The 26039-nt window shown below is 41.6% G+C and overlaps 1 protein-coding gene across 1 annotated transcript in view; it reads left to right on the top strand.

The window, feature by feature from the left end:
- Window positions 1–26039, top strand: part of cdh2 (cadherin 2, type 1, N-cadherin (neuronal)) — a 55633-nt gene that overhangs the window by 25216 nt on the left and 4378 nt on the right. The window contains exons 3-14 of the mRNA XM_070919700.1: window positions 9100–9320; window positions 12355–12522; window positions 13904–14059; window positions 15264–15408; window positions 15760–15932; window positions 17150–17287; window positions 17766–17951; window positions 18590–18843; window positions 19698–19840; window positions 20912–21145; window positions 21970–22203; window positions 22436–22575. Coding sequence (XP_070775801.1) covers window positions 9100–9320; window positions 12355–12522; window positions 13904–14059; window positions 15264–15408; window positions 15760–15932; window positions 17150–17287; window positions 17766–17951; window positions 18590–18843; window positions 19698–19840; window positions 20912–21145; window positions 21970–22203; window positions 22436–22575 — 2192 coding nt within the window. The remainder of the gene's footprint in view (window positions 1–9099; window positions 9321–12354; window positions 12523–13903; window positions 14060–15263; window positions 15409–15759; window positions 15933–17149; window positions 17288–17765; window positions 17952–18589; window positions 18844–19697; window positions 19841–20911; window positions 21146–21969; window positions 22204–22435; window positions 22576–26039) is intronic.

Consider the following 26039-nt stretch of genomic DNA (forward strand, 5'->3'; position numbering starts at 1 on the left):
GTGAGGCGATCAAGATGGTTACATTTATTACCCGACAGAAAGCACTTGTAGTCTTAAAGATTGTTATTAACCATGTGCTGCTGTAATGCTATGCATGGGGCGTGTCACATATGAAGAGAGGGCGCCTACCCCTCTCACACATTATGGTTATTATTTACGGTGGCTGGATCTGCCTCCATCCAGCATTAAATGAACTCCATATCAAGTAATGACACAGGAGGTTAGGCAATTTGTCGGAATTTAATCACGTCCTAATAAACAACTGTGTTAATTTTATAAATATTGAAAACAGACAAATGGCTTCCTCAGTGGTCTCCTGGGAAATGGCTTTGTCTTCTTGAACATTCATTTGCGCAACCTTTGTCCAGTGCAAATCAAAGTTTTAATGAATTGTTTGGTTTGTTTTTTCCCCGTGGTTGTGTCTTTCTGTCTCTTAACTGTTTAACATAATCTGATATATTGCCAAGATACATGCATTTATGACTGTATTCAAGATCAAATTCTTATTCTTAATTGTCATCATCCCAATAGTGATACTCCACCTAATATTTTAGTATCAAATATTTAACTGCTGCTGAAAGGTGGCTATTAAAGGTTGACAGTTGTATGCTTCACAAAGAACTGTAGTATAAAGTTCTCAAAAAAGTATATAAAAAAGATGTGTTGAAATGTCTCTAACCACTCCCGTACTATTATTCATTCCTCAGCTGTCCATCCATATGCCAGAAATGTGGCTAAAAACACAGCTTCCGTTTGTTACTCATTCACTGCACGAATGACAAATATGTGAGCTGTCAGGATGTGATTGATACAATATGTTTCCACCCTTTACTGAAACATGCAATATTTGCACAATAACTGGTGCATTTCTGTCTGGCACCAACCATCTTCAACCGCAGAGACACCAGTCGTGTGTTTTCTGTAGTGATGACAGTTCTACTCTCTTTCTAAAATAAGTGAGTATCTTGTTGCACAGCCTTTAAGTGGTTGTTGATATAATTTCCATAAACATGCACTCCTCGCTCAGTTAAGATGCGAGAGGTACTGTGCCAGTGCTGAGCCTTAACACTGGCCAGCAGTGTTTGACAGATGATATTCACTACAGCTAGAGACAGTGAAGCTGGAGCCTATAGCCTAACTATGCATGATTTAACACTATTAGTTTTCCACTTAGTGAAGGCACAATGGCACATTGACATCATTGCATAAGTCACCTATTCTGTTTTTCCACCCAAATCCCTGGATAACGATTGTCCCCGTGGAACAATGATTGGTGCAGCTCTGTCCAGAGAGATATATTTCTGTGTTTCTTCTCTCTGCAACAAATCACAGACAGGACCCACTCTGCTGCTGTGATTAAAAAGTCTTACAAGACCCAGTGAACATGCCAGCAAAGGTTACCTCACCACCGGTCACTGCCTCCTTCTTTGTCTCTTTGATTTTTATGATGGTATTTTGACAGAAATGATCAAGGGGAAGAACTAAATAGCTTTGAGTCTGTGCTTTTGAGATCAAAAGGACCTAATAATGTCAAATTACAGGTTGCACTGAGGCAGTTTTAGTGCCAGGCCCTCGTGATCAGCCTCTTCAGAAAACATCAGCTCAGCTTAGAGCCAGAGACAAAGGGGCTCATAGTGATCAGCTGACGTAGCCATTGGCTGCTTTGCTTTTGCTTTTATACTTCTCTTTTGTCTTTTGTCTTGGACGTCTTATGAACACCAGCCTTCAGATATATTTATGGAAGATTTACCTGTATACTACCAGCTCTTTCATCTGATTTAAGCAAATTCCTCATTACATACACAAATATATAGGCAATATACATATATAAGCTTGTGAGAGCCAGACTTAATTCAATTCATTAAATGGATGTGGTTTTCTTACTTAATTTTAATTAATGTGTCTGAGTGAATCTGACTGTGCTTAATACCTCTTTTAACTAACGTTCTTGTTTTCATCACAGCGGATGCATAATAAATGAAAGAGATCAATACCTGATGTTTAATATTTATGGTTATTTCTCACCCAACGAGAGCTTCAGAGATGAGTTAACTTTCTGTCCAGCTGAAAATGCCTGCGACGCAGCAGCGCTGGAACAGCACCGGGGCACAACAGAGATGGATGTGCCGTGCAGTGGAGCATCCCCTAAAATGTGTATTACTGCGGTGTATGGTCGCCAGAGAATGACCTCTGTAATACAGAAACAATAAAAAGTGATGCATGTGGACACCTTAAATGGATTATTATTCACAGTCTGATTTCTAAAAGACATCTCGGTGTCTCAACCTGCCTCCGGCCTCCAACCTCACACAGATTACTTAATTTTATCCCTACCTGCTTTTGTTCTCCACCCCTTTCTCTTCCCCTCCGTTAATTATGAAAGCATTTGTAGATTGAACAAAGTGACCAATGCCACTAGTCAGAAGGTGAATTAGGGTATAGAGAACAATTAAAACCCTGTAACCTTTTTATGAGAGGACAGAAGGAAGGTCAAAGAATAGCTGTTATGGTTATGAAGTTCAATGCCTCATTTCGTAGAACTCCGATTTACATCTGAGAGGTTCTACAGGGGCGTTGTAGACTATAGGCTTAGAGATTTAGAGACAGGAGACTACATTGGCATTATGGTCACATTTACCTAACACTTAGCCCCATCATAATCTACAGTAATTAAGTTTCATTCTTATAAAAGTATCAATTATTGTCCTTTGAACTTTAAGGAGGACAGTGAAACATGGATTATCTATCTATCTATCTATCTATCTATCTATCTATCTATCTATCTATCTATCTATCTATCTATCTATCTATCTATCTATCTATCGTCATTTTAGTTGTATTTACCAGCATATAAATATGATGCTTTTCATAATGAGCTTCACCTGTCAGCATTCACAGCTTTTCTGAAAGACATCATAAAGAGTTAAGAGTTTGACATCCTGGTAATGTGGTCAGTTTAATACCCCACTAAAGCCTCCGTATCAAACCGCTCGTCTCAATAACTCGCTGAACAAAATCCCAGTAGCTATGCACTGATAACTGCAGAAGGATGTAGCTTAGCCTTATCAGCTCTTGGCTCCAGTGACACAGTAATCCACACAATACTCAGCTGTCATTGTACTGGAAAACACAGAATCATTTCATTTACCCAACAAAGGCCTGAGAATAATTGTGATGTCCCCCTGCGCTTTCCCCTTCACTACTAACTCATTGAAATTGCTAATTTTCAAAGGTCAGATATTACTTATTCAAAAGAGCCCAACTGTCGTCATGCATTTTTTTCTTCTTTGCAGAAAAACCTGTATTGCCAATGGAATAAGAGGCTTTTACTGATTGTCAGTTTAGGAAGATCACAGCAGCCGGTTGCGTTCAGCTAGCTCTTTGCTCACTCAGAACTCAGCAGGTATCTACTGAGCATGTAGTTGATGTGTAGGCAAGAGGCAGTGGAGCCAGTGGAGAGACGGTAATGGTAGTTTCCTTGAGTCTAATCATTGCTGAGACACAACAGAGGACCTTTTGTACGCAACAGGAACAGAAGCGTTGGCACTCTGAAGGAAATGGAGCTAACTCTTTGCCAGGTGGGGGTTCTGCTTACCTTGGAATTGTCCTTTTTAAATACAAAGTTTGTCAAACATGGTTGTGGTACCCTTGGAGAGCAAATGACCAAGTGTTAAGAATAGCGAGAATACGTCAAAACAAATGAGAATAGTTTCCCTCTCCTAAGGGCCAGTTTGTTAGATAAAGGGACCTCTGTTTGAGGTTGAGCAAGCTCATATGGCTATAGCCGCTCAGACTTCCATGCTACTTAAATTTCTCAGTGTAGGGAAGGTAGTATTAATACGTTTTTTGAGGGCCTCTTCATAAATTTCTAATTGAGGCAGCAGTTTTAGGGAGGAAAATAGCTCGATAACGATATGCATAAACTACACAAACCAAGTGTTGAGGGAATGGTCACTGCAATCAAGCTAGGAAAATGAGCCAGCTGCTTGTTAAATGTTTGTATGCTCTGATGAAATTCCTCTTTAGTTTTCTTAATTGCTAGAGACACTGAACAGAGTACAAACACTGCATGTTTTTTTCATGCAAATCCCTTTACATATTTTAGGCCCAGCTATAAATGCATGGAATGCTTTGCGCGTTTGAAGTGCAGTGCATTAGTAAAACGCCTTCAAGGGCTTAGTCTGGCAAAAGGCAGTATCATCATTCCCAGATCCAAGCTTCAGCTACAAACAGTACCCTATTTTCTGAAAACAGAAATATACCTCCATCTCTGCATCTCAGCTTCTTTAAATAAATGGATATTTAGAAATGATATAGCATTACCTCAAGTACCACCACTGCTCCTCTAACAAGTCTGGTTACTTTATTAAAAGGGACTGATGATGCTGTCACAACCCCAGATTTATTGAATTTCTAGTTTTAAATATCCATAGTTTATACATTTGTAGAAAAATGTAAATGCATCTTTATGGATTGCATCAGATCAGAGAGCAACTAACCAATAATTTTCCATTGGAAGACATACTAAAAAAACAATAATCTTGCATCTTAAGCATCTATATGGAAATAGCCATTAGTGTGAAGAATAGGATGTAATATGTTGCACAATAGCGTTTGTTCGCTTACCAGCCTCGAAGCTGTAGAATATGCATTCATAATGATGGCAATAGAAAAAGAAGTACAGTTGCAGAGACAAAATAATATATGCATGTACAATTACGCATAGCAAGCAGCCATCTTAGTTTAAAAAGCATTAGTGTATTGTGCTTTTAGCAGTTTGTGCAATAATTGGGCAATTACAGAATATGCTGTGAAGGGTATTTTTGTGGTCGGGCACAAAGTCTGCATGCAGAGAATGTTGACCTTAATTTGGCGTGTTATCCCCAATTTTGGACTGGATTAGAATTTCATATCACAGCAGTTTGAATTGAGGTACCAGAGTGCGAGCTCTACTGGGGCTTAACAGGATCTTATAAACAGTGGTGCTGGCATGGATGTCTCACACAGCACATTCAGTTGGAGCCTCTGCTTCATATTGCATTGTCTCATCGCCAGTGCAGGCCACTGTACTAAACCTGGTCACATTCATTTGTGAATAATGCATTTTGTCAGGGGTGTTGTACCATTTGCCAGGGTTGGGTGGGGGGGATTGCCACGGGTATTTGTCTGGGTCTGCATTTATCCACAGCGACTGATAAAACACCTTTGCTGAGTATTTCTCAACTGTCAGCGACCTCACTTCCCGGAAATGAATGATTGTATATTGGGATGATCTCACATGAGAGGCTTCAGTCTTGTCACATTTGCGGCACATTAGAGGGACTTTCAGTCTCCTCACTTGCAGCCAGTGTATTTGGCAGGCTGGCATAAAAGCTGATATTGTGGAACATTTTCTTTGCGTCCGTGCAGCCACGGAGTCCACATTCCACACTCCAAATTAAATGTATCTCTCTCTGCCTCTCCCTATCTCTCTCTAACTATTTGTGTCTGTCTGAGTTAGAGTTATCACGTGATGGAGCAGACAATAGAGAGGCACTCTGGCGCTACGGAGAGGTTAGCCGGGGTTTTTGTGTTGCTTGTCAGTGAGGGGGGGTGCATCTAAGCTGTGAATAGGATCATTGAGTTGGAGGTAATTTTGGGCCCCGGTGCAGGGCATTAGTTGGCCAGGCCTTTCTGCTGACAGGCCTGTTTCTCCCCCTCTCCCTCCCCCTCTTTTTTTTTAACCCCCAACCCCCAGTCCCCCTCTGCTGCATCGGCATTTCTATCCAAACCAAAGGCCTTTATCGTGGTGCCCATGACGACATGTCTGATAGGGCGTGGCAGCCAAGATCTGTTTTAGCTCTGTACCTTGGGGAGCCAATGCATCTAGATATAGATAAGTTGCTGCAGCCAGGGTTTAAGCGGTGCCACTCTACACATTTCTGTGGTTTTATAAGCCACCAGAGTGTGTCTGATAAATGAATAGACACATGCTGGACATTCTCATTCATTATCATTGGAAATGGTCGTGCCTGCTGGGAGTTTGTGTAGTGATTGCCGTGGGGGCTGACTGTTGAAGGGCCTCTCAGAGGTGTCCTGATGGCCAAATTTCAGACAATGTTAAAGAGATGGAGCTCAGCTCAACAAGAGGCTTGGGCTAAAATAACTCGCAGGGGGAATGCTGCTGTCAAGTGCACTGTCAGTAGGACAGAGAATGGAAACACATGGGCTGCACCTTAAATGCATTTAGTGATGGTTTAAAGTAGTGATAAATAGTGAGTTAGTAGCATAAAATTTTACTTAAAAATGTTTGGAATGAAACTAGCTGAGCCAGGTTGACATCTATAGTCTATAAATTACTTTTTTAAGGTCAGACACATCCGTGTTACATTGGTGGTTTCCTGTTACTACTTATTGACAAAATGCTGACTGGAATGCCCCTAAATAAGAGGGGGAGAGGAAGTGACCGAAGTAGTGCTACTGGAAGAATGCAGAAGTAGACTAAAACATCTGACAGTTCCTTTTAACCATTAACAAGATTCCCAAACTCATACCCCCAGGAATTTTCTTTCAACTTATTTAAATAATTGATAATGGTTATTCTCATTATCATATAATCTGCTGGTTATTTTCCAAATGAATTATTATAATATATAACTTGGTCTTTGGTCTGTAAAAATGTCAGACATTTGTGAGAAATGACCATCGCGTGTGTGTGTGTGTATGTATGTATGTATATATTGCTGGTTTTATATTTTTGATTCAAAAAATTATTCAATTATCAATATAGTTGCAATTAATTTTCTGCTAATTGAGGAATCATAATCGTTTCAGCTCTTTTTACATTTGCTGAATAACATTATATAGTATTAGCACCATAGTCAGAATAGTGTGAGCGAGACATTACCCACCTCCCAAGTGAGATTCTTAAATCTATGGACTGTCTTCTCCTGTATTGTGAGTTATTTTGACAGTCCCTCACTCTGTATTCTACCTCTGTCTGAGTATCTGCTGACTTGGGCTGGCTTGTGATTGCCTGAAGGCTTTGAGTTTACAGGCGGCTGGCTTTAAGGCAAAACCTTCAGAGAGAGAAGGTCATCTATCTGATGTCAGCTTTGCCAGGTTCAAAGAGAAAAAAAAACTAATTGGTCAAGGGTAATTTAACAAAGGCAGCCAGGAAGGAGATGGTCAATATCAAGTGTATTCTAGTACAGAAGAAAGATCTTGTCATCTTCCATCTTCATTATTGGAACTCCTGCAATACTGTTTCACCTTGCGTGCTGTTAAGAAATATTTAGATTAATTGCAATTCTTCAGGTAAAAAAAAGTCCAGTTTGCAGTGCTGTTTTCTTGTTTTGTCAGTCTTTAAATCTTTTAGCAGTAGCTGTAATGGAATGCAGCACATGGTCCTTGCAGAAGATTTGTTCTCCCTTTGGGTTTTGATAAAGTAGAGCAAGATTACATTTTCATTCATCAGGATGAATACATTGTGATTACACTGCATGTCAATTTCCAAACTTTCTTCAGGCAACCTCATATTTTTTATTCCCTTCTCTCTCTCTCTCTCTCTCTCTCTCTGTCTCTCTCTCTCTCTCTCTCTCTCTCTCTCTCTATCTATCTATCTCTCTCTCTGTTTCACTTGCAATCTACTGCTCACATTTGAAAACATGCTACTATGTATAGGGCGCTTGCGCTGGTATTTGGATTTGTCCACTCTTCTCTTTAGCCACATTCACTTTTCAATAATAGTTTTTCTTTATTAAAGGACGGTTTGCCTTCCTTTCCCTGCTGCAGCCATTCTGCCTTTAGTTGCTCACTTAGAGAACAGGTCCATCTTTGTCAGTGCTGGGACCAAGGGCATTTACCTGAAAACATCTGCTGTTACAAGCAGCAAGAAAAGTGTTAAATTCACCACTGTCATCACTGAGAGATTTATTAGTAGTAGGGTGTGGTGCACTTTAGGACAATTGATGGCACATGTTTGGGTGATACTATTAAATTAAGCCTGGGGGTTAAAATTATGACTTCCTTTAGAGCCTGAACTGATCTACTGCATCCTCTCCCCAAGCCCAGAGGAACCCAATGCACTCTGCGAGTGCAGATGATACTCTGAAGACATCAGTGGGTCCCTAAGGTAGCAGCACAAAGGAAGATTAGGCACCCTCCTTCAAGGCTTTTGTTAAGTAATTCCACATCTCTTTTAATAATTCAAAGCAGCACCAGCAGAGCCTCCACACAAACAATATATGGTAACGCTGTGATCTCAGTGGCCGGTAGGAATTTTTATCTGCTGTTTTGTGTTCAATAAACATAAAGGGCGGGGGGCTGCCAAAGAAACACACAAAAGGATCACACAGTGAAACGCTTAGGTGTTGAGGTGTGTGTGTGTGTGTGTGTGTGTGTGTGTGTGTGTACATGTAGGAGCTACGTAGGCTGTGCTGTGCTGTACTGTCACTCACTCGTAACATGAACTGGTGTTGTACCACTGCCACACTTGGGACTCGAGCCCCCATGAGCCACCTGTCTGCTGTGTATGCATGCGTGCGTGTGTGAGTTTCAGTTTTCTGTGTGAACATGCTGATGAAATAAACATCACACGCACTTACTTCCGTCTCTTGAGAAGCTGAGGATCGGTAGTCATCCGCGGAAGGCATCCCTGTATGTCATGGGGGACAAAGCTAGCATGCGATGGCCGCGGAGCTGGAAATAAAATAAGACTTCTCTAGCAGATTTAAACACGTTTATACATGCTGTATATATTTTCTCAAACCCAAACACAGCGGGGCATTTAGACAGTCTAATTTACACACTGGGCTTTAAATGTAATGTTTTGGGTTTTAGGGTTCTTCTTTAATAGCCCTTAAGGGGCACACTTCCCTTTTTTCTTCAGTTTTCTCTTCCTCTAACTCTCTCCTCCACTGCACCTGTTTTGAGCAATACCTTTGGGGCACAGCTTGAAGTGAATAATGTATGAGCGAGAAGGAGAATCAGAAAACCTTTGTGAACCTTCTGTCTGTCTTCCACCTCCTTTGTCTCCAACTCTAGTTTGTTTTTCTAGGTTTCTCTGTCACCATTGGGCTAATCGTTTTACTTAATCTGTCCGTCTCTTGTCTCTTGCAGTGAGGTTTGTCGGCTGTGGCCGAAGTGGTCTGGTGCGGTTTGAATGCAGTAACCCATCTGACTTCCGGATAGAGGCAGACGGAGTAGTTTATGCTGCCAGGAGCATTCAGCACTCTACACTCCCTGCATCACCATTGCTGATCAAGGCCAGTGACACCACCTCTCAGCAGCAATGGGTGACCCAAGTCAGACTGATGCCCTCCACACACTCCAGCCAGCAGGTGAATATACCTTAACCACTTCCATAACATTTCTGATTTGTTTGTGGATTGTCTGACTGATGTTACTGCCATAGAAAGGTGGAATGATCAATTCTCCCCTCGCATTAGATAACTTATGCTTATTAGGTACACTGCACATTCACAGATGGCTAGTTCCCTAAATTGTAGCAGGTGTTCCGAGAGACTGGATGGATGCTTGCTAATTAAAACTTAATGTGTCAATTCACTAGGAGCACAAACATATACTCAACACGGTCAGTAGGTAGCAAGAGCAGATGCAAAATAGCTCCTCGTAAAGTTGATTTCAGTGAGCATGCCTTGTGATTGTGAGGTTATTGCCTTATCATCCAAAAGGGGACGCACCTCTTTCAGTGCTTTGGAAGACGGGAAGCATCTGTCTGAGCTGTAGAGTGCTGCTCTCACCGTTCCGCTGGACGTGTTGTGCAGTCATCTGCAATTAGTTAGAATGACCATGTGCTCATATGTCAACATTGTGGTTGGCTGAGGATCAGAGGAAGTGCACAAAAAAAGCACTGCACATGTCCTATCTGTCTGCTTTGTAACCAGGAAATGAAAAGAAGCTCTAAAGGCTGTGTTATTGTAGAGGTTTTAACTTCAGTGCCAGTGGATTATGTGATCCTTCTCAATTAGATAATATCTGTTGCTTTAAACTTACAGGAGTGATGCTACACACACACACTCTCACACACTCACACACACACACACACATGCACGCTATTCTCAACTCTGTGTGCTGCTCTCTATCCTGACCCAATCTGCAGGGTTATAAGTGAGCCTTTATGTGCATCTGTTAATAATCATTGCTGTAAGATCTCAGATCATTAGCCTTCTGGTGTCTTAATGAACACCCCCAAATGCGGTAATCATGTTTGCTTTACAAAGACCAATGTGCGTTTCTTTTGTATCCCTGTGATACACTTTAGCAAGTGGCTACAAGTGGCCATTTCTAAATGTGCCGCACAGCAGATAATCTCAGGAAAGGCGGGTGTCATATTTTATGTGGGTGCAGATTAAAAGTTAATACTGACAGTTATGTGTAGTTAACTGTCAGTGCTGTGGGTGCAGTGGTCTGCTGGGCTGAAATTAAACTTGTAGCCGGTAATGATTTCATGGCTTTCCAAAACACCATCGTTAGCCACTGACACTCATTTACTATAGGGACTCCTGCAGGTATGTGATTTTAATGATACCATCAGTCACTGTTGTCAGTTGGTCAAAGGCAAATGCATACTTGTCCCAAACAGGTAAACATTCACTTTCAGAAGGGTTTTTAGTTTTTAAATAAAAGTCAGAACCTCACATTGGATGTACATGTGTATAGAAATTATCAGATGTATCATCAGCAGCCAAACTCTGATCTGTATCTGCAGAAAGCTCTTGGGTTTGCCCTGATTTGTCCGTAATGAAATCAAGGGATTGACTTTGCCGTATATTGCACGTGTATGAGGTCACAAGCGCTTGTCTTCCCCACAGCATAATTATTGTCATGAATCATCACGCATCTCTTAATCACATCAGTGATTACATTTTTTATTAGTCCATGAATGCGGCAGCCTTGGGGAAACACTTTAATCAATGACAACCAAACAATATCCTCATTAACATGAGAGTGTTCTTGCCCACTATCTCCACCTCGATTAGAACCTCGGCTCCACCGCAGTCCGTGAGGAGAAAACGTTTCAGTGTCTAAGAGAGAATTTCTCTAAAAGGGCAAATACACACATGCCTAATCCTTCCCACGCACCCACAAACACTCAGGCCATCACTCAGCTTAACACTCTCCTGGACTCTGAAGTAGACTCCTAGTCAGAAGACGGAGAGGGTTCAGAAAGGGTGGATGGGTGCAGACCAGCGCACCAGAGATAGATGTGTGTGGGGCTGAACAAACCCACCGTACCATTCATCATTCCAGACACAGGTTGCAAATAATTACTGCTCTCACTCGAGCCCATTTTAATAGGGTAATAGATATTTCTGAAGCATGCTCCTTTGCTATCTGTCCTCTTGCCTCTCTGCATTTCCAATGTGTGAAAGCAGTATAATCGGATTTCAAACATGATTAGTGGAAGCTCTCCGACAGCTCCCCAGATGTTAGAGGAGGAGGAGTGTGGGATATGGGTCACGTTATAAGGTGGCAAAGTGGTAATTAATTTGTGTTTGCATAGGACACTTTGTAGTAGTTTGTAGGACTTGACTACCTCACAACCAATCAACATTCAGATGATTACAGGCAACAGTAGGGAAGATACTTCAAGGGATATGACAGTGCCATTGAAATCCAAGCTATCATTCATTGACATTGACACATTTTACATATTGTTTTTCTGTTTTCCTTCCTGCCTTGTTTTGTTCAAGGTTATTTTAACTTTCTCTGGCACTACTTCAGTCTCCTCAGTCTCTGGAGCAGCATAGGCAATTTTAGCCATCTGTGTGTTTAGTGTCTGGCTTGCAGGTACCATCCTCCTTTGTTTCAAATCTCATTCATTACAGGCGAAGGAGGATGGCAGATCCATTATGGTAGCTGGTCTGTCTGTGTGGGTGCATTTTATCAGGACATAAGAAGAGGTCTGCCATTTAAAGCAAACTGGCGCTGGCGGTGTGCGGCTGCTGCCGTTGCCACACCAAAGCGCTTCAAAGGCATATCATCGCATGTTGTACTGTAGATATTTTAAGCTACAAAGAAAGTCACAAAAGAATGGATTGTTTGATTGAACACACATTTTGAATAGTTATTAAATGACATTTGGAAGAGCTTATTGGATTTTGCAGACAATGGGAGCCTGTTTCCTTTTATCACCACATCAATTTCCTTTTGTATAACCAAAAGGGAAGAGTCATCGGTCAGCCTGCAATAGTTGTTGAGATATTTCAGTCTGTGGTGGACCGCCTGACCAACCAGCATTGCCATCCAGAGAGCCATGGCGCTAGCGTGGCTAAAATGCATGTACTCATATTTTACTGCTTAGATACGATCACTACCCAGCTCTTGAACTCAATCATTTCCTTTTCACAGGCCCAGGAAGTTGCTGTCCCTCCAGTCATGTCCAAGGATTTGAAGGAAATAGCGTTTCCATCGCGAAACGCATACAGCCAACTCAAACGCATGAAGAGAGACTGGGTCATCCCCCCAATCAATGTCCCAGAGAACTCACGAGGCCCATTCCCGCAAGAGCTTGTCCGGGTAACGTAGCCCACCCAAGCACACACACACACACACACACACACACACACACACACACACAAACACACACACACACACACCACTCTCATAACTTCAAAGAAAGTGCCTTTTGCTTGATATGACAACCTTGTAAGTCCCCGTTGCCCTGAGCTCCCACTCAGAGGGTCACAGACATGAGACTTATGCCTTCAACAAAATGCTTCATATTTACAGCACTTTGCTAAAGGTCAGGGCTCCTTTTTTCTGCTGTATTATTTATCTTTTGTTTCAGGGGGAAGTCGGTACAAATGTAACCTGGCATTATTTAGAAGCAGAGAGATATCTGAAGTGCTCACCGCACATTTGTTCCTCTGTTGCCTGTTGAGATATTATATATACTCCTTTTATCATGGCTCAAGGACACACACAATGCCCAATTCATTTGCATCAATTCTCTGGTCAGGGATGGGTGTGGGTGGCTGACAGAGGACAAGCAATACTCGGGACAGCTAAGAAGTAGATCCTTTTTCAGCATATTAAGCTTAGTTCCTTACAAAGTGTTAAGTCCTGTACAGGCTATTTGTGTGTATTATATTTAATCCGGCCATATTAGAAGAGATGTTTCTGGGCTTTCGTGGATGATATTAGGATGAGGAAATACTCTGTTTGCTCAGCATGGATCCAGGGTGTAGGCACAGAGGGTCTCGGCTTACATGGCAAACAAGATAGACAGCACAGCCGAGACATATCTTCAATACTACAGTGACACGCACACTCTTTATATGCACTCTTTTACTTACACAGCAACCCATTTTTAATACTAATACTGATTGGTGCTGAGATAAATCGATAAGTCAATAAGTCAAGTCAGTAAACAGGAAGTTTTATAGCGACTTTAATAAATAATTGAATAACAAAGAGTGTAGCTTCTCAAATGTGGGATTTGGGTATTGAATACTTTTGGATTTGACTGTTGATCAGGAAAAAACATCTTAAGACATTTCCTGTGGCTCGAGGTACTTTTTTATATTTTTTTTACTGTTTAAACAATTTATAATTAAAAACTAACAATTGATAAAATGTAACTCTGATGCATTCTGTAATTATTAGTACTAGATAAATTGGCCAATTGGACCACATCTGCTTATTGCAGATAAATCGGTATAGGTATATATGTCCACCAATAAGTAAGTAATCACACACACATAAACTCTAAGTACATAAATCACCAAATTTAAGGGCTCTTGTTTTTTGTGTGGCAATGTTTTTTTATGTTATGTGTAAATGTAAAGAAAAGGAATATCAGTCGATATTTTATTATCAGAAATGACCTCAACCTCAAAAATCTAGTATTAGTCCGGGTATTGTTAGCATTGTTTTGAAGCTTTCATTACACCCACAGATCCGGTCGGACCACGACAAAAACCGGTCCCTCAGATACAGTGTGACAGGTCCTGGCGCTGACCAGCCCCCCACCGGCATCTTCATCATCGACCCGATCTCTGGAGAGCTATCTGTCAACAAGCCCCTGGATCGAGAGCACATCCCCAACTTCCATGTAAGTCAGACACAACAGTTTATGAAAAAAACCCTCTTTAAAGATATCCTTATCATTTGCAAGTGGTGTTTCCAGCCTGCTTTATCAAGAGAAATGTGTTCTCTCTGGCGGTGCTGTACATTCCTGCCAGTTGGCATGTGCTCAAGGGTCATGTGTAGCCTTAACAGTCTCCTCAGACTCAATAAAGACTGGGGTCTCCCAGGAAATCTGACTTATCCGTCTGAGAATTTAAAGGATTTAATGTGATGTTTTTGAGTGAAGTGAAGTGTGTGCTAGATACATTATGATAAACTCCAGCTTCCTCAGAGCTGCTTTATTCATTAGTGGTTCTCCCATTAAATTGCAATGGTCTTTAAATTGTATATCTTAGTTTTTAATGTTGTTTTTTCATGTGCTTTAACACAAACTGGAAGACATCAAGCAACAAGGTTGTAGTTAGAATGAAATGACAGACTTCAACATATTAATCTATCAGAGTCTACTTACTTGATCTTTGAAGGTCACAAAAGACTTTGACAACAAAAAACCCTCACAAATGTCCATAAAGGTTCAATTTAAGCTGCATACTGTTCACATCCTGTGTATTTTCAAAATGTACTGTATTACCTTTATTTATTTGAGAGCAGGAATGAGTGGGATCAAAATGTTGATGTATCAGTAAGTCGAAGGTAAGGCCTCAACCTTGCAGTTGTTTGTATGCAGGAAAGATGCAGTTGAAGTACAAAAAAATGCAGCAGATCAGAGTTGTTTTCGTAAAACAGAACTGAACCTGTGCTGACCCAGTGTAGGCAACAGAACTGAATAAAATTAGAATGAATCTGTTTCAAGAGAGAGAGAAAGAGAGAGAGAGAAAACTGCAGCTAAAACTCTTGTGTTTCTGTGGACTCTGGCAGGTATCTGACTAAATCTAATCACTTGTTTCTCTTTTGCCCTGCACATGATGGAGCTAGTTGTGGGAAAAATGTGTTCTTTATAAAAACGGAATTCCTCTCTTGGTCACGCTGATGTGAATAAAGAGGATTTTCTGAACTGTTTGCTCTTCTACATACAGTACAACCTTTTCAGTGATGGTTAGCAGGGTTGATTATCACAGCAGTTCAATGGGTGACATCGAGTTTGTGGTTTGTCCCAATATATTGTTTGCACAGTTGAGAATCGTCCTTGCTTGAACAGTTCTACAGTCCAGATGTGTTTGTGTTTCCAGCTGAGAGCTCATGCAGTGGACCTGAACGGCAACCAGGTAGAAAACCCTATTGACATTGTGATCAATGTGATCGACATGAACGACAACAGACCCGAGTTCACTCATCAGATCTGGAACGGCACGGTTCCAGAGGGTTCCAAGCCAGGTAACGTAGCACCTAAAGCCAAGCGCAGCATCACACTGTATGAGCAACCGATCGCCTGTAGTCTGAGCCTCCGCCTTCACATGCTGCTGCAGTGTTAGCAGATCAAACAGCATTGATGGCCTTCCCGGGGTGGCCGCTTTGTTAACTTTACTTCTGCTGTATTAAAGCGGTCTGTGGTATTTTAAGATCACAAGAAAGAATATTGGATGTCTATATTGCAAAGCTATAAATCTTGTAGTGTCAATATTGCACTCAACTTCTGTCTTTTGATTGGCAATAAAAAAAGAAAGAAATGGAGAGATGACTTAGTATGAAGTATTTGCATCTGATCTCTGTCTTTCTATTCCATAGGAACATTTGTTATGACAGTCACGTCTGTTGACAAAGATGACCCCAAAACAGCTAATGGGATGCTGCGTTACAAGATCCTGTCTCAGAATCCCGAGAGTCCGACTTCCAACATGTTCACCATCAACAATAAAACAGGAGGCATCATTACAGTGGCGGCAGGCCTGGACAGAGAGGTGTGTGACACATTATCTTTGTGGTCTTTCTTTTCTCTCTTTCTCTTTACCTTCTCATACTTCAGTTTATGACTTTCTATCGATTTCATACACCTTAATGTTTTTGCCTTTCCCTTTAAGTGTTTGTGAATGAAGACTTATAATAAAGTGATTGACTTTCATTAGCACGGCCATCCATTATATAAATACATTTTAGTCGTCTATTTGCTGCCTGTTGTAGATGTATAACATACATATCCATTTTCCATGTTAATTTAAATGGGCTGTGCATTTTTTTAAAAAATATAATGACAAAACGCAGCTTGAGTATATTTGCTAATATCCAGACTGTCTGAGAACTAATGAGCCAAAGTGAATTTTGCTGATTACCAACTAAATGAGAAGTAGAAATGGACTTAGGCTGTTTCACACTTATTTACTCTTACAAGGAGGCCGCGTGCATCACTGAGCAGCTAAATGTTTCCCTTCCTTCATTCTCGCCTTCTCCGTCTTTCTGTCTCTGAAGCAGAAGCTTTACTTGCATTTTATTCCTCTCTTTCCCGTGCTATAAATGCCACTACTCATGTCATTTAATTGGATCGCATGGCTGTTTGAGAAAATAAATAAAATAATATAGAAAGCTGGAGCCAGTTGGTGCAATTCTAGTGAGGGCAATCTGGCTAGGTGGCTGCTCAATCACTTCCGCCCTGGGGCCGCCGTTTTATGTCCGCCAGCCGCCACCATGAAAGTAATTTGCCCGACTCTCATTACCTAGCAACTGGTCCGTCACCTGAGTGGCTTTTAATGTGAAAAGAGTCTTTTGTTAGCTTCATGATGGTGTACATAGCAGAGGTGCAAGTTTCATACATGCACTTGCAAATACACATAGCCCATAGAGAATAAATGAGATTTATATAAACAAAACTCACCATTAATCATTTTAATTAAGAAGCTAGCCAGATCGGATTTGTTTCATTTTTGTTGAACACATTAATACTGATGTTACCAGCTTAGTAGGGACACAAGTCTATCGCAATCTCAAACAATAGTCCAGAAATAAATCCTACCATAGAGTAACAGATAGGGTAGGTAACATAGCTATTATTACCAGGGTATTGTATCGGAGTGCACTAAATCACACAGGTTTACCTAATATGGCCACAGAATTCATTCAATTGTTCAAAGATCAAAGAATTGTGATTTAATCCTGCTCTTGCTTCTCTTCCCTTTCCCTCTAGAAAGTGCCTCAGTACACGCTGATCATCCAGGCCACTGACATGGAGGGCAACCCCATGTACGGCCTCTCCAACACGGCCACCGCTGTCATCAGAGTCACCGACGTTAATGACAATCCACCAGAGTTTACTGCTGAGACGGTAAGAAACAATATCATATCTGAGACATCAACACAGCAATAGCGGAAGGATAGCACCACAAGGACCCCTATTTCACCCCAATGTGGATATATGCACTCAACTGTCAGTTCTGCTCACTTACCTAGTTCTGCTTGCCCAGCATTTCCGAAGCCATACAGATATACAAGTAGCCAGCCATGCGTGAAGTGTTACATCCCCCTCCAAATGTTGACACATGCAACTACGGGGATGTCTGCCTGAGTGAAAGAGGCACTTACTGTGCTCGCGAATCACTGAAATTTGAAATGCTACTGTTGCGCTATCAGGGGAGGACAGGGGATGAGATGACCATGACGACATGATAAGTTACCTTAGATGTCTATTTACCCAAGATTGGTCCTGCTGTGCTGTGTGAGGCTGGGCCCGGTGTATTTTTCTGCTGCCACAGCAGTATCACTAACAGCTCGCTGCTCTGTACCTTCATGGTTTATTCATGCAGTTTTTCGGCGAGGTGCCTGAAAACCGTGTGAATGTCATTGTGGCCAACCTGACGGTGACTGACAAGGACCAGCCCAACACGCCCGCCTGGAATGCTGTCTACAAAATCACCGGGGGCGACCCCACCGGCAGGTTCTCTGTGCCCACTGATCCGACCACTAACGAGGGCCTGGTAACGGTCGTCAAGGTAAGGCCTCCTCTTCAAACTCCGCCCCTTTAATCCCTTGGAGATGCATATTTTGTTTCGGGGGTTGGTTGATCTGTGAGGGTATGTTTATAACATACATTGAACTTGATAAAAGTGAAGATGAATCTTATGTTGCTCCCTATTAATGAAGAGAGCAAGCTAATAATCCATTTTTGTAAAGCACTCAGGGGACTAGTACTGATAAAACTGAAGATCACTGCAGCAGATTTGTCACATATATTACTTTTTTTTTTTTTTTACAATGAGTAAGAGCTGCACTACTTACAAATTCTCAGCTTTAATTAAGCGTAAATTTAAATGAGTAATACATCATTAAAATTTAGGACACAACTTAAAAATTCAGAACACGTTTCAAATGAAACTCTTACGCCAGCTCTCTTGCTGTTTTGTACCCTTAAACTGGTCACAAAAGGATACAGTCTCTTTATCTCATATCACTGCGTATTGTGAGCTTTCACAATAAGTTTTCAGGCAGAGGAAGAAAAAGCTTTAATTCGTTGGGTTGCTCTCTCACAAAGTTTCATATTACCAAAGATGCAATGTGATTTCGTGTGATTTTTTTCCTGCATTTTGATGTATGAGTCACGCTCTATATACACTCTCTTACGGTTTTCCAGCCTATCGACTATGAAATCAGTAGGACGTATGTGCTGACAGTGGAAGCGAGGAATGAGGTTCCCCTGGCCAGAGGCATCCACTCCCCTCGTCAGTCCACCGCCACTGTCTCCATCAGAGTGATAGATGTCAACGAGAGTCCCTACTTCGAGCCCAACCCCAAACTCATTAAACTGGAGGAGGGGATGATGCCTGAGTCGACGCTGACCACCTTCACTGCGCAGGACCCTGATCGCTTCATGCAGCAAAGCATCAGGTAGATTTTACAGTAAAAAGGAAAAAGGAGGTGGTCGAGTGCTGTCTGATTGAAACGTTACACACCTTCAAAGGAAGTCCAGTTAACAGACTTGAAGAAAGACTCCAGTCTGTTAAGTTAGATTAATTTCCTAAGGTGTCTGTTTTCCCTTTAACAGCACAGATGTTGAAATCACACGTTTTATCACACATTTAGCTAAAATGATTGGCAACAACAGCAATGAGGTTGCCAGTAGGTTAATCACTGATTACACAGTACTCCATGTGTGAAACAGGAGTGACATGATAGTTTAAGATGACGCTCCACCCTGGCCACTTTCTGCATCATTCCTGCTCATATAACACTATGCAGACAGCATGTCTGCATCTCATTCTCGTTGAACAAGTCCTATTTTTTTCCTTTTCATCATCAGACGGCTTGCCTCACAGCTGTTTGGCCGTGGAAGAGTTTATCTGCTTGAAAACAGTCCATGTGAAATAAGCTAGCTTTGTAATTCCACGGTTTGTCCTACAAATGAGTTTGAGCTACTGATAACAACGAGCCAGGCTGGTCTCCCCTGTGACGCTGCTCTCAAAAGTTGGATTAATTATGTAAAATGCACGACGTCTAAAATATTTATTCTGTGTAAACAAATGAAGACAAAAGCATTTTTAGAAGAAAGAGATGCCAAACTGGAAATGGAGACTAAATTCACCAACAAGATTTCCATCTGCAGAAAACAAAATTGAACCTATTTCAACTTTCCCACTGCCTAAAAAAACTTGTAGAAAAACTCCTGACTTGAAATTCAGCTTAAAGTGAATAGTAAGGATTATGAATCACTGTGTAAACCTCTTTTTTTTTCCTCCCATCAGATACTCCAAACTCTCAGATCCTGCCAACTGGCTAAGGATTGACCCGAACACCGGTCGAATCACAACAATTGCCATTTTGGACCGAGAGTCGCCCTTTGTGAAGAACAGTTTGTACAATGCAACATTCCTGGCTACTGACAGCGGTATGTAACCATTCAAGTGGTACCGCAGTTGCCAAAAATATCTTGTTGAGCTCCTGTGATGCACCGGTTACACGGCCTAGGTGTTTTAGCCAGGCTGTTACACAAGCACTCTATTCCAGTCCATTATTGTTAGAGCATTCAGGAGGAGATAATGCTGCCTTTTCAAAAGGAAGCCTAGTGGATGTCTAATGCAGCCTACCTCTCAAAGGTCAATCTTCCACCTAGCATCACTACCTCTGTGATGTTTTTCACCTGAAGCCAGTGCACAAACGCACTGAAGCTGTTGGAAAAGAAATGTCTCAGTTACAGCCACAAAGACATCCTCCATCCTTGAAGGTCACCCTTGTACCAGGCACTTGGCATGTCTGGAGCGCTGACCACCATAGTTGAAGGTTAATGTGCTAGCAATCCCAGAACCATCCAGCTTGTGGATATATTCACCTCTTCTCTGCACTGGGGGGATTTACCTCTGTTCAGGTTTACCCTGTTCTGCGGAGCATAGCTTAGGCCAATAGGCTTAAAAACTCTACCAATAAAGAGGTTTCTCAGCATTAATGGGTCAGGATTGGATGACTAGCTCCTTTGAGCGTGGCCTGAATGGTAAAAAAGCCTCTTAGCTGAGTGAATACATAGAGGAGCCTGAGAGGAGCGACAGTGGGCTCTGTTTGTCTGCTTTAGTATTCCCCTCCCGTGTGCCTAGTCAGGAAGACGTTCTTCGGGCACACACATACACATATACACACTACCCAAATGTTCTGGTATCTCCCTCTTTCTGTCTACCTCCTCACTTGAGATTAGATTCTCAGATCAGTATGCAGTTTGGATGGGTCTTTTCCCACTAGAGTAAATAGCTGTTTAGAGTGTCTTATTATAGCATGAGACCCAAAGAATAAACTCCATACTTTTTTTTTTTCTTCATACTGCTTTTCTCTGTGTACTGCATAATGACTGCAAAATGAGAGATGGCGTTTCAATAGTATATATTCCTATCCATATGTAAATTTTGTAAACATCCCATTTTTCCCATAAATATGTATGTGCTGAGTAGGTGTCATTTTATGGCTCATGCAGGTGTACCTCCAGCAAGTGGCACAGGTACTCTCCAGATTTACCTGCTGGATATCAACGACAACGCTCCCAAGGTGTTCCCTCAGGAGGCAGAAGTATGTGAGAAGCCAGAGCCGAATGCCATCAACATCACTGCACTTGATGGAGACCTGAACCCCAATGCTGGGCCGTTCGCCTTTGAGTTAGCCCACCGGCCCTCTGATGTTAGGAGAAACTGGACCATCACGAGAATCAGCGGTGAGACACAGAACACACTCACATCAGTAACCCTGATATATAATATACATATTTGATGTGTTGATTCAGCTTGTTGGCCTGGCCTTAATTTGAAAGGAGAGAAGATGAGCCTTTTACAGCATTGTCCAATTAGTGGCATTTAAACTGTAAAATATCTAACAATATACATATAACATTTAGCCGTCTGTTTGGTAATTAAAGCTTGAGACTTTGATCTGTGGTCCCTCTGAACAACACTTGGGAAACATGTGTAAATAGCTCACTGCAGAGGGGTCAGGTAGAGCTGGGACAGACAGTATAATATTATATTAACATTACCAAGCAGGCACTAATTGTTTATGCTAATTTTAACAAAAAAACATGAGTGGAAGAACTAATTTGTTGTGTGTTAGCTATTAGATAGTGTGAGTTGAAAAGCAGCAAATATATCTTAATAGGATAATGGCATTTGGATTATCGCTACTGGGAATTTAGCCTAAGCAGCATTATCAAAAGGTATTCAGTAAATTTATAAGCTCCAAATCTAAATCCTGACCATGTTTAGGATTAGATATGCTGATGCAATTTCCAGGTAGGAATTGGTGCTGCATATTTGTGGTAATAGGAGTGTAATCGTACTGTGAACACGGTCTATACAAACGACTATTCAGAGTTTTGATTTAATCCCCTCTGAAAGACTCCTCTGCTAAAGAAACGAGGTGTTATTTTATTTTTTAAACACACTTAATTTCTGGTCTCACGACTTCATATGTCTTTGCTCTGGCAAGGTGCCATCGTGGATCACTCACTCACTCTTTCTGTCTTTTCTCCTCCTCGTCTCTCAGGCGACTATGCTCAGATGAGCCTGAAGATTGGTTTCCTTGAAAGTGGTATCTATGAGATCCCCATCATAATCACAGACTCAGGCAACCTGCCCATGTCCAACACCTCCTATCTGCGGATTAAAGTGTGCCAGTGCGATATCAACGGAGACTGCACTGACCAGCAGCACATCATGGCTGCCGGTCTGGGTACTGGTGCCATCATCGCCATCCTCCTCTGCATCATCATCCTCCTCAGTGAGTGTCTCAGTGCCTCTCTCAAACAGCACATCACACAAACACACGCAGGGATTATAAAGACAGCTAAACATGATCCGAGATACTGCTAGATTACTGTAGGATTACCAAAAAGATAGCCTTGATCAGGCCCTCGTCCAAGCTCTAAAACATCAGATCCGATTACATTTGTATGAAAATATGTAAGTTATTATGTTTTGTAATATGAGATGTCTCTCTGTCTGCCTCTCAGTTCTCGTGCTGCTGTTTGTGGTGTGGATGAAGCGCCGCGATAAAGAACGTCAGGCCAAGCAGCTCCTCATCGATCCAGAGGATGATGTGAGAGACAACATTCTCAAGTATGATGAGGAAGGTGGAGGAGAGGAGGATCAGGTGAGAATGATGTGATAAACATAAACTAAAGTGTAGACAATTCTGTTGTTGTCTGCCTCTTACTGTAAGCGATGGTGTCAGACATTAACAAACATTGTTTTTTGCCAAAGTAAAAACACTTTGGTTATTTAAAGGTCTGTCTGTGCTCTTCTCGTTGGTTTGGGGTGAGATGTCACATACTTCTGAGCACCAATCGGGATTTAGCAACATTTGAATCAGAAACTGATAACAGTGGTGGGGGAGTCTGCTTATCTTGCCAGACCATTGTCAATCAAATCTGATAAAACCCATACAATTCTGGCAATGCAGATAAGCTGGAGTTTTGAGTGTTTAATTCATAATAAATAATACCTTTCTTTCAGAACTTTAACTTTGAGTATTATGTAACTGGACAAGAATAATTACAGTTATGGAGAAACACTTTGAAACCAAGTTTTCAGGGGCTGTTTACCCCCTCAACAACATCATATCTCATGCACTGTTATAGCCCTAAACCATTTTACTTCCAGTCACTACTTAGAAGGAATAATCTTCAAACATTCTGGACTATTATTGTTTCTACCTTTGTTCTTCTAGCTTCTAGACATCATCAGGGCCGGGTATCAAACCTCAATACTTTTTTAGAACTGGCCAAAATGTTTCCATAGCAGAGTGTCAAAAACGGTGCTGAGGTTCTGAAACCTAGCCTTGTGCATACAGCCCGCACCGTCACAAATGTTATTTTGTTTAGATAAAGTTCTTGCACACCTGCTTGTGTTTAGACAACCTTTGAGGACTAAGTTATTAAAAGGTAGTTAGGTGTCAGAAAAAGTATTATTTTGGTGCTAATATAGGAAAATGTCAACAACAACAACAACACCCAGCCCTTCATACCCTGAAGCTGTACTGTGTTTTTTTTTTTGAAAGGGTGACATAGGGCGAGTGTGTGGTCTTTGTTAGAGAGAAACATTCAGGTCACATCTACAATATGCAGCACAGTAGCAGTTTCTGTATAACTGAAGCAGCATAAGGACAAAGAGGACCTCCTGGACTCTTCCTGCAAGCACACATGCACTTTCAGTCCTGCTCATTATGCTGCTCCACATTCGCTCACTACGAGGAGTAAAACAGTCTTCATTGTAAACTGGAAGACCTTTTTTCCTAAAAAGAGCTGGAAATCGAAATCTGGAATCAATAAGGCAAACACATTTTGATCCAATCAGTTCTGGAAATATTGGAACTATTTCCTCAGCTGGAACTGGTTCCCGCTTCACAACCCTAACACACACAAACACGCACGCACAGTAGAAATGCAATGCCACAGGCATCAATAAAGTCACATCTCTTCACCCCCCTGCACTGATCACGCACACACAGACACAAATTCAATTGTCCTAATGACCTCTTGTTAGCAGAACGGAATCATTTCATAAACAAAGGCAGTAATATACCAAATGGGCTGTATTCTTGCTGTTGGCTGAAGTGCTCCAGTGGCTTAGCTATAGCAGAAAAGAGCAGGAGACCCCGGTCTGACCCAGCGCAGTGCCAAATTAGCCTCGGAGACTTGTAATTGGTAAGCTGATGTCATTTGGAGATAGACATCTGCTGTGGCACAATAATGAAGCTCTGTCTAAGGTAACAATATGACTGGAAAGCCATTACACATCAGCTAGTGATTAGGAGGAGGGAGTGCACCCACTTGTGTATTCACATCCTCACTTTCACACACAAAATGCTCAAACTTTTGGACCAGAACACGTTGAAAAGGAAACATGATATAAAACCCCTCAAAGGCAAACAAGCGAGTGCAGCAATTTATTGAGGGAAAACAAGCTTCCATTTTGAGTTGCGCTGAGGAGGGCAGGGTGCCAGGAGAAAATGGTCTTGTCTGCGGAATCGGGGGAGTCAGTGTTGGGTAAAAAATGTCCCTTACTTTCACAGCGATGTGGTCTTTATAATGCCCACCTCTGTTCTCCCTATCTCCCGCTGGGGAGGAAATTGAAGTGTCAGACCATTGGGCGCTCTCACAGTATATGATTTTAGTTGTTGCTGCCATTGCCCTGGTTTGTATTGGTTTGTGAAGCACTCATTTCATCAAAAGGCAGACAGCTGATCAGGCCGCTCTCCTCGGACATGGGAAAAAATGATGCAGAAATAATAGCAAATTGAGAAGTTGTTGCACACAGGTGAAACAAATGAAATGTAAGACGGAGATGAGTCATCTGCATCTTCAAATGACCCCAGAATAATCTGATGCACATTAACCTTAGACAGTGTGGTTTTGGAGGCCTGCTTTGAAAAGTGTCTTGATTTGTTTTTCAATCCCATGCAGTAAGTGAAACAAAACAAATCAGACCTGTTTATGCAGATAAGTTACTCATGTATTTGTCACTAGAGATAAGGTTTTAACATGTCAGAGGAACTGTAACACCTCTAATATCATCTCGGGACAATCCTGGTTTATTACAATTTGGGGCTTATTTTTGCACTTTTGGCCATTATTTCAATTATTATAACATTGTACAAAATGAAGTGATTGCTAAGATTTGGGATCACAGCGAACTAAGTCAAACAGGGCAACTCATGAGCGGTTATATTTAAGGGAATAGTTTGAAGTTATGAGAAATACGCTTATTCGCCTTCTTGTAGAGCGTTAGATGATGCGGTAAATATGAGGCTTAACGTAGTACAAAGACTGGAAAGGGGGGGAAGCAGGTAACCTGGCTTTGCCTAAAGGTAACACATCTGTTTCTAGTTTTTGTGCTAAGCTAAGATAACAGCTTTATATTGAACTGACAGACATGAGAGTGGTATCAACCTTCTAATCTAATTCTTGGCAAGAATGCAAGTTAGCAAATTTCCCAAAATGTCAAACTATTTCTTTGCTATAAACAAGCCAGCACTTGAGCCAGATTATCAAATACAAAATGCGTTATTTGGAGGTGAAGCCGAAAGTGAGCACACCCAACATGTTGGTAATAATCCATCATTGCACAGGATACGTGTGTGTGTGTGTGTGTGTGTGTGTGTGTGTGCGCGTGCGTGCGCGCGTGTGCGCTCACAACTACGCTACGTACGAAGGTCAAACGTTTACCTGTACCCTCTGTAAACTGTGATAGATGGGCAATGAGTTAAATGTCCTTCTCTATTTCCTCTTCCTCTCTAAGCACTGGGGTTTGTTTAAAACCTGCATGATCATCTGACTTCTCATGTTTGTTGCCCTGTTGGAATTAAAAACTATGAAAATAATTAACTCAGTTTTGTTTTTAAATTGCACACAAGAGATGAAGTGTATAAGGCTTAGCAGTGTTCAGTCTCCTGTGTTTGAATGTGGGTCATGAGTGCCAGGGGCAGCCATTTCACCAGGCCTGTGTACGTGTGAGGAGTCAATTCCCTGAAGGGGCTGGTATGTCATTAGACCTTCCTGCTTAGTTCAGCCATTATACAGCTCTGTTGCAATTCCCGTCACCAACTCCTGACCCCTC

Source organism: Enoplosus armatus, chromosome 14, assembly GCF_043641665.1.
Source record: "Enoplosus armatus isolate fEnoArm2 chromosome 14, fEnoArm2.hap1, whole genome shotgun sequence".
Classification (NCBI taxonomy): Eukaryota; Metazoa; Chordata; class Actinopteri; order Centrarchiformes; family Enoplosidae; genus Enoplosus; species Enoplosus armatus.